The sequence below is a fragment of the Microplitis demolitor genome, chromosome 9, assembly GCF_026212275.2.
Source record: "Microplitis demolitor isolate Queensland-Clemson2020A chromosome 9, iyMicDemo2.1a, whole genome shotgun sequence".
In the NCBI taxonomy this organism is placed as follows: Eukaryota; Metazoa; Arthropoda; class Insecta; order Hymenoptera; family Braconidae; genus Microplitis; species Microplitis demolitor.
The window spans coordinates 14,162,333-14,179,119 of NC_068553.1; the positions used below are offsets into that span (position 1 = coordinate 14,162,333).

General features: G+C 29.6%; 1 protein-coding gene across 4 annotated transcripts in view; it reads right to left on the reverse strand.

Moving 5' to 3' along the window:
• Positions 1–1,038: 1,038 nt before the first annotated feature.
• The window catches only part of LOC103574374 (ankyrin repeat domain-containing protein 17), a 69,162-nt gene continuing 53,413 nt past the window's right edge, over positions 1,039–16,787 (reverse strand). For 3 of the 4 annotated variants that reach the window (XM_014440772.2, XM_014440771.2, XM_014440773.2), the window contains exon 3: positions 1,039–3,470. In XM_014440772.2, coding sequence (XP_014296258.1) covers positions 1,665–3,377 — 1,713 coding nt within the window. In that variant the 5' untranslated portion in view covers positions 3,378–3,470 and the 3' untranslated portion in view covers positions 1,039–1,664. Of the gene's footprint in view, positions 3,471–7,358; positions 7,660–16,787 lie in introns of those variants that run through there. The other variant, XM_008553808.2, reaches the window with a different exon arrangement.

Genomic DNA, 16,787 nt, shown 5'->3' on the forward strand with positions numbered 1-16,787 from the left:
CGCACTTCAGCGACGTTGCTTGTTGAATCTGGAGCGGATATAATTACACTAAAACGTCACGGAGGCTGGAAATCGGATCGGGTCGCGGAAAGTTATGTTGAAGATTCTATTAATAATAAAAAGCGTATTTGTAATAAAATTGGACAATTTATAAACTTAAACAATGAGTCGAATTCTGAGGCAACGGCAACGTCAAAAGAAAACGAACCACCCGCTACAGTCAATATAAGTTCACAGTTACAAGTTACAGACATTGATGTCAAAAGCAAAACTAACCAAGTGCACCAATCTCAGCATTTCCAAGTTATTAACACTTAATAAACACTCGATTTATCTTCGTTATTAAAATTTCCGAATGCACAACTTAATTTAACAATAAATAACTCTAATGTAACCTTTAACTTTAATGGTAAATAGTAACATTTCATTAACTTTTTGTTTTAATTATCTTTGTCAGTTTTACTGTGTGTAACTTATACTATTTATAAAAAAGAAAAAAATTTTTTTATCGACAATAATAAAAAATATAGAATGTTTCAATAACCAATGTATTCAACATAAATAAATATTAATAAGAACATAATTATTATGAAATTAAGGTTTTTTTGCCTTAGTGAAAATTCTCTCAACATAAAATTTTAATGTCATTATTTGCCTCCTATCCCTCGAAAGTTAAACTTATGGAGCGATGATAACAAAAAATATTGTACGTCATTCAGCCGTTTAGTGGCGATTTTGACAATGACTTTTTTTCGATATTCGCTTAAATGTTAGTGACGCGAATGTTCGAAAACGGGCGTAAATTTCCGTCCTCGGCTACGCCTTGGACGTTAAAATTACGCCCGTTTCGAACCTTTCCGCCACAAACCTTAAGCTCATATCGAAATATCGTCGCTGTCAGAAAACCGCCACTGCACGGCCTTATGACGTAAATATCTATTTTATTCAAAAAACAATTTTTTAAAATATCCCAAGCTGATACCATAACTGAAGTGGATTGAGGCAAGATCATTGGATGCATTAAATATAAAACTGTCATTATATTATTATAAATGATTTATTAAAAATTTTATTAAATTTTTGTAATAAAAATATTTACAAAGTTTACACTTTTTAATGCCTTTTAGTAATTTTCCTTTGTAATAATCAATAAAACATGCCCTATATTATACCATTCTTGGGCAATCTTTTTATAAATGTACATTTTTAATCTTACACAAGTCTACAATTTCAGTCTTAAAAAGTCTGAGGCAAAATATTTTCATAATATATCTCAAGTAAGTCTGTTGTTATACTTAGCTAAGCTACAGATATCTGCAAATCACCATGGCTTTACTTGAGCCATAAATACTGAATTTGTTTCGAGCCATTTAACAATGAATAAAAATCCTGATGGCTCAAACATCTTAGCAGCAACTCATATAAGCCATTCTTTTTGTAACTATCTTGCTTAAGAATTTCTGCACATTGCATGTACAGGTTTCCATGATCCTTTTATAACAATCTTGAATAAAACTTGATGAAATCTTTGTAAAGAATACTTTTTGATAACATCTTATCCCACATGCCTAATTTAGAGTAATGATTACCATAACATGTATGCGTGCTGTTCGTATAACCAATATTTCATAAAAATCGGTTACCATGCGTTATGGGAACCATGCCTAGGAGCCATACATTTCTGTTGGTATATTATTCAAGAATCTGTGAATCTTGAATATTTGATAGGAATCAAGCGTAACGCGCTCTACTTGAGGACCGCAAAGTAATTTCAAATCCCTGTTAGTTAAATACTGAAAAACTTCTCTTACGATTTCCAAATCTATTGCTAGGGCTCGAGCAATATCAATAGTGAAGCCATGAACTTTGACCAATAATTTCGCCCTTTCTAATGCTTTGCCCATACGGTACTGAATGATTTCACAATAAAGAGGAATCTGTAATAATGTACTTGAACAAGGTAATATATTTTCTTCATCAGGATTATTTTCAAACAAAAATTTTAATCTTAAAGCTGATTTGTGTAGTGGCTTACGTAATAAATCATGAAAAGTTAATGTACTTTCCATTAGTGAATTCTGTTTCATTAATTCAACTTCTTTTGCACATGCAGCACGTAGTGCATAATAATTTGTATGAGGAACATCCCCTTTGGTGAAGTTACACATGTAACAATCAGCAGCAACTAATTTAATAATGTGTTCCTTAACAATTTTGAGTGCAACAGTTCGTCCAATAGAATATTCATCATTATTTCCATAGAAATAAGCAACAAACCACTTCCCACCATCATCATTAATGTTAACATCATAACCAGCTATCAATAGGTGTTCAATAATATCTAGGCTACGAGATGCAAGTGCTACTTGTAAAAGTGTATTTTTGCCGAAAATTCGGTTCAAATCAGCCCCGTTGTCAATTAAATATTTAGCTAATTCATTCATTCCTCTTTTAATAGCCAGATATAATGGTGATTTATTATCAAAAACAAAATTCACATTTGCACCTTCCTCTATTAAAGCCATAGCAACTTCAGTTTGATTTCTACAAATAGCTGAATATAGTGGTGATTCATCTTTCCAAACAGCATTTACGTTAGCACCATTGTATATCAAATATTTGGCTATTTCGTTATTTCCGTTTTGAATCGCTAAATGTAATACTGACATATCCTTCGAAATGAAATTAACATTGGCATCTTTAAGTATTAAATGTCTAGCTATTTCCGTTGAATTGCACTCAATAGCCAAAAATAATGGCGATTTATTATTCCAAACAGCATTTGTATCAGCACCTTTATTTATTAAATATATGGCTATTCTTACTTCTCCTCTTCGAATAGCTAGATGCAACAATGACAAATTATTATAAATTGCTTTTACATTAGCCTTTTTATCAATTAAATAGCTAGCCATTTCAGTAGCATTTTCATAAATAGCTACATATAACGGTGATATATTTTCACCATCTGCATTAACGCATGCACCATTATTGATTAGATATTTAGCTATTTCCATTCTATATCTTTTAATGGCCAAAATTAAAGGATTTGGAGACCCATGTAAACCATTTACATTGGCACCTTTACTTATTAGATATAGAACTATCTCATCATCGCATTTATCAATAGCTTCAGATAATGGTGATTTATTTTGACATACAGTATTAACATTTGCACCTCTATCTATCAGATATTTAGCTAACTCATTATTATTCTTTTTCAAAGCTAACATTAATGGTGTGGTGCCATTTTTAAAAGTCTTGTTTACACTTATCCCGCACTCAATAAGATGTTTAATTTTTTCCATGTTGTTTCCATCTATAGCCATACGGAGTAGCCGATCACTTACTATATCAAAACGTACATTATTTTCCATTTTATTTCTGTTATTTTTCAAAGTGATAAGATTCTGACTCAACCTGGATATTCAGTGCTATTAATTAGTCTTTTTTCCGAACACCCTGCTGCACTAAAATTAAAAAAATGAAATAAATAGTAGTTTAGCCTAAATAATGCTGCATTTATTATTATTAAAATTATTATTTTTAGACAATAATTAATGAGCTTATTTTTCAATCAATAATTTTAATATTTTTATCTTAAACATTTGTAATAAAAACGATATTTATTAAGAATTGTCTGGCTCATTTTTTTGTACCCTGAGAAAAAAATTTATTAACATTTAATAAAATAATTTATTAACATGTGATAAATTATATGCATTAAATATTCGCCTGGGAAAAATCAGCATGCATGATTAAGCATGCTCATGCATGACGAGGAGTGAATTTCCACACATTATTCATACAAAGACATGCATGCAGGTCAAACATGAGCATACACGATTCATGGAAAATCTTGCCTGGCCACATATAAAAAACAATGAACGTTCATGCTTGAACTTATATGACTCAGTATTCTGTTACATGAGCATACATGACCATGCCTGATCTAGCAGAATCATACTCAATTATTCATGATCATGAATAATAATGATTAGCGAAAAATTAATGGCTTTACATGTTTGAGTACGGCTTTGCATGATCGTTCATGAGAATGTATGGTTCATATAAAATCAAGCATAATTCATGCAAAGTCATAGCCATGGTCATTCATGATTACGTTTAACGGAGAAAAATGGTCACGAATGGGCATATCTGAGAAAGAATGGTCATGTATGAATGAATACGACTTTGTATTAATTAAATGACGCAAATCTATATTTATAAAGTTGTATGATAGATGAATGGACGTCACTAGATTTTTTAATCAATTTCTAATTTACCTAATCAATATTAGCAGAAAAAAATAAATTTTTATTCATTGCAAAGAAGAAATAAATGACTTAGAAATTTTATTTAATACTTTAAAACATTGACAAATAATTTCCTACATGTAACACGTTGATGCATAGTTTTCACTTGATTCATTGTTAGAGAAAGCATTTTCCACTTTCAAATATAGGCATTACAAGAAAACATTGGCATGCATGATTCAGACATGGTCATTCATCTATACATGAACAGGCAACAATGATAATTAATCATTGTATCTGAGCATGCATGAGTTTAAATGATTCATGTATGATCATGCATGGTCATATCTGATGAATGCTAAGTCATACTCAGTCATACATTAGCATGCATGACAAGGAAAAAATGGTCGAACATCATTTTTAAAATATGTCATACACGAGCAGGGTTGCTGATTTTTTAATTAAAAATTCTTAATTTCCATCACGGAAAATAATATGTAGTATCATTTACTACAAGGTTGCAGTAAATGTGTTTGTAGTTAAAAATACCACATAAATGATAAAAGTTACTAAATATGCGACAAATTTTACTGAGTTAATAAGTTGAATTTACTCCTATCTTGCGGTTAATTCTACTACACACTGCAGTAACAAATACTCCAGGCGGGAGTTGAGAGTACTACAGAAGGAGCACTTCCCGCTATTTCGCCATTTTGAGGTTAATCTGTTGTGTATATTCAATTATTAAAACGTCTCATAAATAATCATCTGACTTCTTTAAAACCCAAAAATTAACAATTTTTAATTTTTTTTTATTCTGCTTGTTCTTACGGCGCATTTATGATAAAAAATGTCGTGAGAAAAAAAATAAAGATTTCGATAGCTTTTTTGCCTTTAAAAGTTGGAAAAAAAATTGGCTTTCATGTTTTTGGATAAAATTTCTATGTTATCTTTTTTGATAATATTGATGTATTTTTTTTTAAAGTACATAAAACAATGAACAATTAAAAAAAAACCTGATCAATTTGATCAAAAAAAATGTAACATGACCCAGCATGGATGAACCCTATTTGTAAATAATTACCATGTTTAGTATATACGAATAACTCAATAGTGATTTTTAAAAAAAATTTATGAAAATTTGAGGTTATATACCGTTCATTTTTACGTAACCGAAAATCGAGTAAATTGAACTACAATTGGAGTTACAAATACCGCATGCTGTGGCATATCTTACTTTTTTCGATAGTTGACGCTTAACTACACTATTGTAGTAAACCTAACCACAATTTGGAGTTGTCTCATGTCATACTACAGCCTGTGGTAAATGGAACTCCAGTTGTTTTTGCCATTACTACAATTTATTTTCCGTGATTGAAAAAAAAAGTAATGATTTTCTAATCATGAAATAGTTTAGTACATTTTTAGAATTAAATCAATATCCATGATTAAGAACTCCAATTAAACCGATTGAATACGATTATAGCGAATCGAGCTTCAATCAGATTTAATCGAAGTTTTTAATCGGGGATAATCAAATATTTTTGGTGAAAAAATTTAAATAATTAAACATATATTTTTATTTTGACGATAGTAGTTGAAATTATTGTGATTTTTTTATCGATGATTGAATAAATTCAATTTAAAATCTTTGGTTTAATTAGTAAGAAAATTTAATCTTTTTTTCCAAAAAATAATTAAAGATAAATATAATTATGGGACTTTTTTTTTCTTCACTGAATAATTAAGAAAATTAATTTAAGTGTTAATTTTGCTTGTAATTTATGACTAAAATTTTTTCTATCAATTATGTAAAAAAAAGAAATGAAATAACCAAATCATGATTGAATTCAAATAACATTTTTTTTTCACAACTGAGTTTTTAACATATGTTAAGAAGTGTTGAAAACCGAATGAGGCAGATCAGCCTAGTGGATAGCGGATGTGCTTCCTAACACGACGATCGTATGTTCGAAACCCATCATAGGTAACATTTCTAAAGTAATTTTTAGCCAAGAAACATAAACTATATAACAACATTAACGCATTATCAGATCTGATGATTTTTTCACGGGCGAATATATTCATTTAATATTAAAGTTTGGAAAATCCAAAAGTACACGCCGTATAACGCTTATTTAATTTTGAAGTTAAAATAACCTGCATTTCAAAATCAAAGAGGAAAACAAAAAAAAAATTTTTTTCGCTAAGAAAATTAAAAAAGAGTTGTGCAAAAATCAACCGCTTGGATGCAGCACCGGTAAAAGGCCCACAATGGAATATATCTATATATATGTTTGGAAAAATATCACTTTTCTTTCATTTTTGCGTTGGTTACTCAGTAAATGTGAGGGAAAGAGAAAACTAATGAAAAATTTCCAAAAAATGTCAAAAAAAGTCAAAAAAAAAAAAACAAAAAAATTGAAACTTGTTTTTTGTGGATGAAAATTTTTCTTGCACAGTATCCAGACATCATATCCGCTATCTATCAGACTGCCTGATAGACGTTTTACAGTTACTAAATTATTTTTGTGCTTGATTAAATAATAATTATAATTGTCTTTATAAAAACAAAAAATAAAGTGCTATGAAAGAATTATTTAAAATATTGGACTTGCAAAAATTATTTTTAATTTTGATACTTGTGTCCATATTTGTCAATATTTGATAAACTATTTACTAATATTTCATAACCCCGTTTATTAATATTTGACAATGGTTTACTTCGAAACAATTTAAATAAACCGTTTACTTCGTATTGATAAAATTTATTATTAATATTTGATAAACTGTTTTCTCAGTGTACTAATAAATGTGCTGACTGTAATAAAATGGCGTCAAGAATTACGATAACAAAGCATAGTATAAGCTATAGTGACGATTCTCTTTATTATTTTCAATACATATAATAAAAATGAAAAATTTGAAAATTCACGCATTCACAATTATCTTGCTTTAAAATTCAAAATGTGCAAAAACGCACATAAATCATAAATAAAAATTGCTGTTTGAAATCATTTCATAATAATAATTTTGTTTAATTTTATTTAATAAATAAAAATATCAAATTACAATAAAATAAATAAAAGATAATATGCTCACCGGTAATATGTATTTATTTTGGAAAATTGTCCAAACTTATAGGTATAGTCAGTAATTTTTCCAAACAAAATAATATATTCTGGAGTATGATTTAAAATCAATACATAAATACTTATAGAATAAAACGTTAATAAAAAATAATATACATTAATTTTTCAGACAGTATTTTCTTATGCGTTCTCGTAAACACTGAATGTCGATTGCGTCACTTAAACAATCATTGGCCGTGTTTGGCTGAACTAAGTCCTGAGTAAACAGTATGCTTTTACTACACTAAATTTCACGAAGTTTCCTCAGAATTTAGTTCGGCCAAACGCGGCCATTATGAAAATGGGTGTGTTCGGCTGAGCTAAGTCCTGAGTAAACTTAGTAAGATATAGTATAGTAAAAGCATATTTACCATTTTACCATACTAAATCTTACTAATGTTATTTAGGACTTATTTCGGTCAAACACAACCTTTGTAATTATTGGCTGAAATTTGACTTTAACTTTCCTAGAAAATTGATGGAAATTCTCTGCCGCAACATGTCGTCAAGTTGACATAGAAAGTTTCCGTCAGCTTTTCATTTTGTGACAAGTTGGCATCAATTTAGGGGACTTATGACGATGCCAACTTATTAAGTAACCACAAACATCGAAGAATAAAAGAGGTAATTTTGATTTTCGGTAGAATAGAGCTGTCTCCAAAATAAAAAAGGTATGAACCTTATGTGAAATCTCTTTTCCATACATTTGATTGGCTAAAAACCTCATCAAATATGCATAAATTTAGCTGAAAAGTGACGGAAAGATATTTCCGAAATTTCCCGTCAAATTGACTGCAAAGAGTTGATGCTCAATTAGTTGATGCATACTTTTCTATAACTTTCAGTCAACTTGAAAGTAACTTTCGTTTTTTGGCTATTTTCTTGCAACTTTCTAATGAATTTTTTTGTTAACTTGCTCACCGCTATGCAGTAATTTAATTCAATTTTAATTCTGAGCATTTGAACTGAGCGGGTTTCTGCCTGGACCCAGTTACTAACTTATCGGTTTAAAGTACATGAATACCACTAAGCAAAATGGTGGCACAGTTTAAGTTTCTTAGTAATTGTCATGTATCCAGACGGGAAACTTAGCAATCTATTGAGTGTTTTTAGGCCAACCAAGTCCTTAGGTTCTCAGTAAGCCAAATAAGTTACTAAAAATGGCGTGTTTAGTAGACATGGACCATGTTGAATAAAATAATCGATAATATGTAATCGATTATTGACGAAAATCGAAAAAAATCGATGTTTCTTTTATCACGTGATAAAAAAAGAACCGCTAAAATTTGATTCAAATTTTTAATATAAAATTTTATTGTTTATGTAATTATTGAATAAATGTAAAGTATATGCTTACACATATTAAAACAAAAAAATTTTTAAGTTTAATTATTTATTAAAGTTTCAATCTTCTTTAGAAGTAGAGATCATAAAAACTAATTCATTTAAATGAGACTCGGTTAATCGACTACGCCGTTTTCTTTTAATGTCTCCTGCATTTGAAAACAAGCGTTCCGATGGGTAGGAAGTTGCAACAATATACAGGTATTTCATTGCAACATAAAATAATTTTGGAAAAATTTTTTTCACAAACAGCCAATATACTATTGGGTCACCATTCATAGGAAATCCAATGTTTAGTCTACTCTAAAGTTAACCTAATAAGCCGTATCACTTACGTATGACTGTTGAAACACGAATTTGATTCACTTGATTCATAATTATTAATATAAAAGAACAGAATATTATGAATAACTATGAATAGAAAGATACCGAATATTAATTGTCAAACTTACAAACAAAAGTGTAATCAAATGAGAAATAATTATTATTGAACACGCGTCGGTAGAATGGTTGATGTTAGCATCCAAAAAGTTATGCTAGACAAATTAAAAGTACATCCATTTGTTGTTCATAATTTTTTTAAAAATTATATCGATTTTTTTGGATTATTAAAAAAAAAATCAAAAAATCGATTATCGATATTTGAAACCATCGAGAACAAATAATCGATTATGGAAAAAAAAATCGATCTGCGATCAATCGATTTTTTTGTCCATCTCTAGAACTAAGCCTTGAGTAAACTTAGTGAGATTTAGTATAGTAACATTATATTCACTATATAATACTAAACCTTAATTACTATGTAATAATAATTATATATATATATATATATATATATATATATATATATATATATATATATATATATATATATATATATAATTATTATTATTATTATATAGTAATTAAGGTTTAGTATTATATAGTGAATATAATGTTACTATACTATATATATATATACTATATATATACTATATACTATATACTATATACTATATATATATATATATATATATATATATATATATATATATATATGGGCTATTCCACGCCAAATCGACCACTTTTGACTCCAACCCCTTTCGATTCGGCTAAAATTTTTTTTTCTTTTTCTACCCCATTATAATCATTTTTCAGGAAATTTTTAAATTTTTTTACCCAACCCAAAAAAAGTTATGAGTTTTTCAAAAATAAGGCTTGTATTTCTTTAAATAGCTGTAACTTCTTTAAAAATTAACCAATTGGGACGTTTCTTTTCTCAAAATTTTTGTCTATGAACGTACTTTTCAGAAAAAAATACAAGAAAATTTTAAGATAATAAACTCAAACAACGAAAATGAACAAAAAATTGCCCTTTGGTTTATTTTTGACCAAGTCACAGGCTTTTGAAATAGCGATGTGCGTTAGATTCATTTATCGAAAGCATGTGACTTGGTCAAAAATAAACCATAGGGCAATTTATTTTTTTCATTTTCTTTGTTTTTAGGTGTAGTTTTCAAAAAAAAATTACGATAATATTATTTATAGGTATCTTCTATTTTTTTTCTCACTTTTTTAAAAAAAATTCAAATTCTTCCGAGGATTACCAGTTTCAATTAATTTTTTCGTCTCAATTTTTCGAACTTTGAAGTCGTCGAGAAATTCTCAAAAATTTCCAGAGTGATGTTTTGTAAAATAAGCCCAACTGGGCAAAATTTTTTTTTTTTAATTAATAAAAAAAAATAGAAGCAAAAGTCCTCTCACTTTGGGATTGGCGGGAAAAATTGCAGAATTAATTGAAGTTTTTATTGAGAAAATAAAAAAAAAAAATAAAAAATGGCGAACTTTAAGAAAATGGTGGCTTTTCTCAAAAAGGCCAAAAATTTCATAAAGTTTATCATCTTAAAATTTTCTTGTATTTTTTTTTTTGAAAAGTACGTTCAAAGACAAAAATTTTGAGAAAAAAAACTTCCCGATTGGTTAATTTTCAAAGAAATTATAGCTATTTAAAAAAATAAAAGCCTTATTTTGAAAAACTCATAACTTTTTTGGGTAAAAAAATTTAAAAATTTCCTGAAAAATAATTATAATGAGGTAGAAAAGGAAAAAAAAATTTCAGCCAAATCGAAAGGGGTCGGAGTCAAAAGTGGTCGATTTGGCGTGGAATGCCCCATATATTAGACTGTTTCAAATTAGGGGTCTATTTTTATTTTTTTAATGAACATTAAAAAATCGAAAGGGTATCCTAAGATATGGTGACAGTTAAAATTTGAGCTCTTAATATTGATATTTAAAGTTGGCTATTGATAATTTTCGATTTTTCACTTAGTAACGCTGTAAAAAATACATAACTACCGAAAAAATCAAGGTACAAAAAAAATGTTCTGATCGATTTTGAAAGCTCGAAATTAAAATGGAAATAACTAGAAGAGAATGCAGAATTAAAAAAAATGTATCATAGATAATTTGTAGGAAATAAAATTGTCTACAAAAAATATTCTGCAACACTTCATGATTAGTTCGATAGTTTCACCGGAAAAGAAAAAAGATCTCAAAATTTACTCTAACTCGACTTCAAGCTCCAATAACTTTTGAGCAGATCGATATATCGAAAAATGATAAGAGACTTTTTTTGTGGAGCATTCAATTTCCTATAAAACAACTGTGTTGAGAATTTCCGAATTCTCATTACTTGACATGGTATAAAACTCAGATCGAGCAAAAACAAGTTCTTCAAATTGTATCAAACTTTGACGTCGGATATCTTGTGAATGATTGAATTTATGCAAAAATCATAAATGACTTTTTTTGTAGATCAGTAAATTTGTTACAAAATGTTTAGAAAGAAGTTTTTTGTTTCTTGATTTTTTCGGAAGTTATGTATTTTTTACTATGTTACTAGATGAAAAATCGAAAATTATCAATAGCCACCTCTAAATATCAATATTAAGAGCTCAATTTTTAACTGAATTTTTAACTGAATTTTTTGATTGAATAAAAAAAAAAATGTCATTATTTGCTTCCTATCCCTCAAGAGTTAAACTTATGGAGCGATAATAACAAAAATATTATACATCATTCGGCCGTTTAGTGGCGATTTTAACAACGACGTTTTTTCGATATTCGCTTAAATGTTAGTGACGCGAATGTTCGAAAACGGGCGTAAATTTCCGTCCTCGGCTACGCCTCGGACGTTAAAATTACGTCCGTTTCGAACTTCCCCGCCACAAACCTTAAGCTCATATCGAAATATCATCGCTATCAGAAAACTGTCACTTCACGGCCTTATGACGTAAATATCTATTTATAGCCTGAAATCTCTAGTCTCGGCGCATTCTTGTCAAAATTTTTTTAGAGCTTCAGCTATTGCGCAAACACGAGAAATACCGCGAGATAAAAATTTTCTAAATTTTTTTTTTCTTTGAGAAAATCCATGGACTACGAAAAAATGTTTTCAACTAAACCAATGCAGAGGTCATTTATTGAGTCATATTTGTACAGAGAAAAAAAAATAGTTCTAATTCCTATGTAGAATGGTAACCATTGTTATGTTACATCGAAACGAGGATTTTTTAGCGTCAATACTCACCGGGCAGAGTAATCCCCCCATTCTACATAGTAACGGTGGCTATGCTAGCATGGGATTGATTACCATTCTACATTGACGAGAGAACTATGTAAATGGACATCACTACAATGTTACCTAGTAACGTTTACGATCTTTTATTTATTTCATTTTTAGTAAATAAGGTTATGACAAAACAAATAGCTCAGGTTACTACAAATAAAATTCCCATAGAGATTCTATGAGCATGAATGAGTTCTATGAGAAGTACTTAAGTATAGGGCCTTATACATACAGTTATAAGAATCTATCGGATTTTTTAAGGAGGGAGGTAACTGCGCAAGCATCCGCGCATGTTAACTTCCTTGTCTCACTTATTAAACTGTAACGACAGCTATTCCAGCATGGGACTGAGTAGCATTCTATATAGCCCTGATCCCCATGCTAGATTGCGATTTTTACCATTTTAGTTGTTTCAATGTGACATAGTAATCATTACCAGAAAAATGGTAATAAGTCTTATTCTACATAGTATAATTTAACATTTTACAAAAAATGAGTCTGGTTACTATGTAGCATAGTACTCATTACTATTTTTTTCTCTCCGTGTGGAAATCAGCTTCTTTGCTTCAGCGTCGCTTGAAAATCAAACTTTCGCAGCGGGTATTACCAAAAATGAATGATTTTTGATTCGACAAAATTTTGTACACTATAAATAATTGAAGTAAAATAATAAACACAAATTATAAAAAATGTAAATAAAGTGAAAACATAAATAATGAAGCAACAAATAAAATAAAATAGTACTTGAAACGGGTGCGCTTATCTTTAAAACCTTGTGCACTGATGAATTCAGTACGTTAAGACGCCTTGAGCGTCTTGAATTCTTGCGTGTAGTGAGTTCGCTGCTGATGGCGTGTCTCGACCTTTCGCGACCTCTGAGACAAGAGTGTCTCCTTGAAGTTAACGTGAGTTGGTAATTCTTCACGTGCTTGACGTCTAGTGAACTAAGTAATCTTATTTAAAATCATTATTATTTCGAAGTAAATATATAAATAATGTTTAATATATAATATGTAATAAATAAAATGGATAGGTAATTATTTAAAATAAATAAAGGACAAATAGAGTTTGAAATTTGAGACTTGAGCAAGACGAAAAGACAATCGAACAATGTAAGACAGAAAGGACGAGCTGTTGATGATGTGACCGCGATGTCTTGGCCGCTGACCGCATCTCACGGGATAGTATTATATATAGTTTGAGAAAGGAGTATGGGACGGGACGAGGGACGACTTTTTGCGACTGGCTACCATGTAGGGCTCCTACATAACACACAAGTCTCTTCAGTGGCATATACCAGCAACAAAGAGAGATAGAGGAGGTAAAGGTAGAGGTAGAGGTAGAGATAAAGGCAGAAGCTGAAGTAGAAGGAATAAAAAATAATAAAATAAGAGACATCGAAGACGATGGTACGCGATAGAAGTTGGTCTTAGCGGTGACGGCTCAACGATGCGCACGCTACTCATCGCTGATCCCTCCGAATAAAGGGCCAAAAGAAAGACCGCTCTGCTCCTCCGAGGATCTGGAAGGACATCGGGCTATCAGTCCTTTCTGTCTTTTGGCAACAAAAAATAAAACAATAATAAAAAATACCTCCGAGACTTTTGTCCATTAGATTGAAAATATTTTTCGCGGATAGACTTTACTTTGAGAACTAACGACTAAAAAATAGCTGACCTGGAATTTTTAAAAGATAATATGTAGCACCATAATTGGGACTTAGGATAATCAATTATATTTTGTGTGCATAAATCCATTTGAGTGGGCTGGTGCGAGTAAGGTAAAATGGATTTAATCCAAGTAACATCAATTAACAGGTTGTGGCTATACTGGGGAGTTGGTATCGCGTGTCCTGGACGTCGCCGCTTTCGATTTTATTTCTATTTCAATATACACGATAAACACGGACACACGTGGATAAACTATAACGTATGTATGTTTTGCATTGGATGATAAATCCGATCAATTTTTTTCTAGACCGAAGAGTTTATTTTTTGTTTATTTTATGCTGTGTACTCAAGGCTTAGCAATTATTTTTTAGTAATTATATGCATGTGATTACGAAATTTTTTTTTTTTGTGAGTAAATGGATTGTAATATTTTGAAAAAGTTCAAATAATTAATATTACAATAAAAAATCTTCGTTGGTTTTTCTATGCAAGAACTAATTTTTATTTTAATTTGTTTTTTTTCCAACATTTTTAACTTCCCGCTAAGAAAATTGCAAATTTTCAAAATTTCGGGAAGTTATTGGTTTCACCCCGATTTGTGAAAATCGAAATTCCAACAGATGTCGACGTTTTGAGGTTCTAGAAAGCTATTCTGACTAAATTCAAGATGATGTCCGAGTGTATGTATATACGTACATATGTAAATATTCTGTAAGTTTTGAACAGATGAACCGATTTTGATTTTCGACGCGGCTTGTTATTTGAATCAATTTCAAAATCTGATCAGTTGTAGAACTCAATAAAACGCGTCGATTGCCATCTCAAATGTCTCAATCAGTTTATTCGTTCGAGAGATATTGTTGTAGAAAAAATAGTAAAAAACGTTATTTTTCCAAAACAAAGGCATACAAAAGTATTTTCGAGCTCGAAAATGTATCCACAACAATTTTTCGAGCTCGAGGAGCTCGAAATGGGCAAGAAGTTTTGGGGCTGACTCACAAGGTCAACCGACAGACCGATTTTTTTTTATTGAAACCTACTATTTATGTTTACTATTAATGTTTCCCTGAATAATTTTTCTCATAATACAAAAAAAAGTACCTATCAAGGAAATAAATTGTTATTCTAAATCTGCATGTATTTAATTGTAAAATAAATATTCTGTAATTTAAAAATAATATTTAATTATTAATAATAACTCATTCTCTAAGGCTCACCAATATATGTCATAATGACGACTTTATGAGCTCTATTGGCAATCAATTTAATTTTATGCTTAATACTTAACGTATAATTATCTTTACTAAATATTTTATAGTTTCTAATAATTCGTTGTGTTGGTGGATTATAAAATATTTAGTTAAAACAACCAAATATATGATTGGCAATGGGTAATTAAATCATTTTGTTGTCATAACTAAACTTTAGTATACAATAAGACTCACGGATGCTGGTCTTAGGAGACAGAAAATTTGTGTTATTTTCTTATCTTAAAAAGGGCATTTCAATTAAAAAAAACCTTTAAATGACTTATTTCACAGTTATTAGTAATGTACCTTTTGTCGTCACTTGCGTCAAGTCTTTTAAGCAGGTATTTTTTCGGTGTCATAAATTTCTGATCGTTTTGTCAACATTTTGGTGTCTGATCAATATGTCAAAAAACAGCCTAAAAACTGATATCTTATAGATGTTGCAAAGTCAAGTGCGCAATTTGGGTTGTCAGACATTACGGATGTACGAATATCTTAAACTAATTGAATATGAATATTGAATTCCAAATTCAAATCAAATAATTCGCATTTTCGAATATTTGTCAAAATTCAAACACAATGCGGACACCTCTAATAAACAGAAATTCAAAAAATCAATTGACCAACTGCTACTCTAATCCTACTCAAAAATTATTAATAAACAGTGAATGAATAAATGAACAAATTGTATTCTAATTAATCGATATATACTCCACAATTCATCCCATAAAAAATAAAAAAATATTGGATCCACGTCAAACATGTCTCAAGATATGTTAATTAAGCCCTTCGCTATAAATAATAATGATAATAATAATAATAATAATAAGAAACTACACATAAATACGATTGTTTATCTTGGAAAGAAGATATCGAAAGTAGCAGAGCATTGAATCTAAGGACTAATTTATTATATTATACACACATATAAGTGTATCGTGTATTCTCAGCGCACTGTCTTCATATTTCAGAGTCGAGGCATTACTAAACGTGAATATATTAATATCTCAGCGTGTATTCATATAACTTTATATCTCCAGATCTAACAATATCGTTCTATATCATCGGTTACAGTATTATTATTATTATTATTACTATTATTATTAGCATTATTACTATTTATTACTCGCGCATAGTCAAAGTAATAACAGTCTAGATTAACTAATAGGAAATACGGGAATGGCGTTTCCGTTCTGTCAGGTGTGGTCAGTAAAAAAATAAATAAGAATAAATTGTCTATTTGTATAGCGAAGGATTTTAAAAATCACGACAATAACAAGCATAAAGTGAATGTTTTTAAATAGAAACTCTTGTTCTTGCTCTTGTTCTATATTGTTTTTATTAATATTATTATTGTGATTATTATTGTTACATATATTTAATGATTAGTGTAATGCTGCAACAATAGCTAATGGTTAAGCACGACGTGCGAGTATACCGATCACGAATTAATTATTATTGGTGTAGTAAAATGGAAAATAATGTAATGTAATGTAAGTATGACTAGAGTTACTGTTAATACGATATCT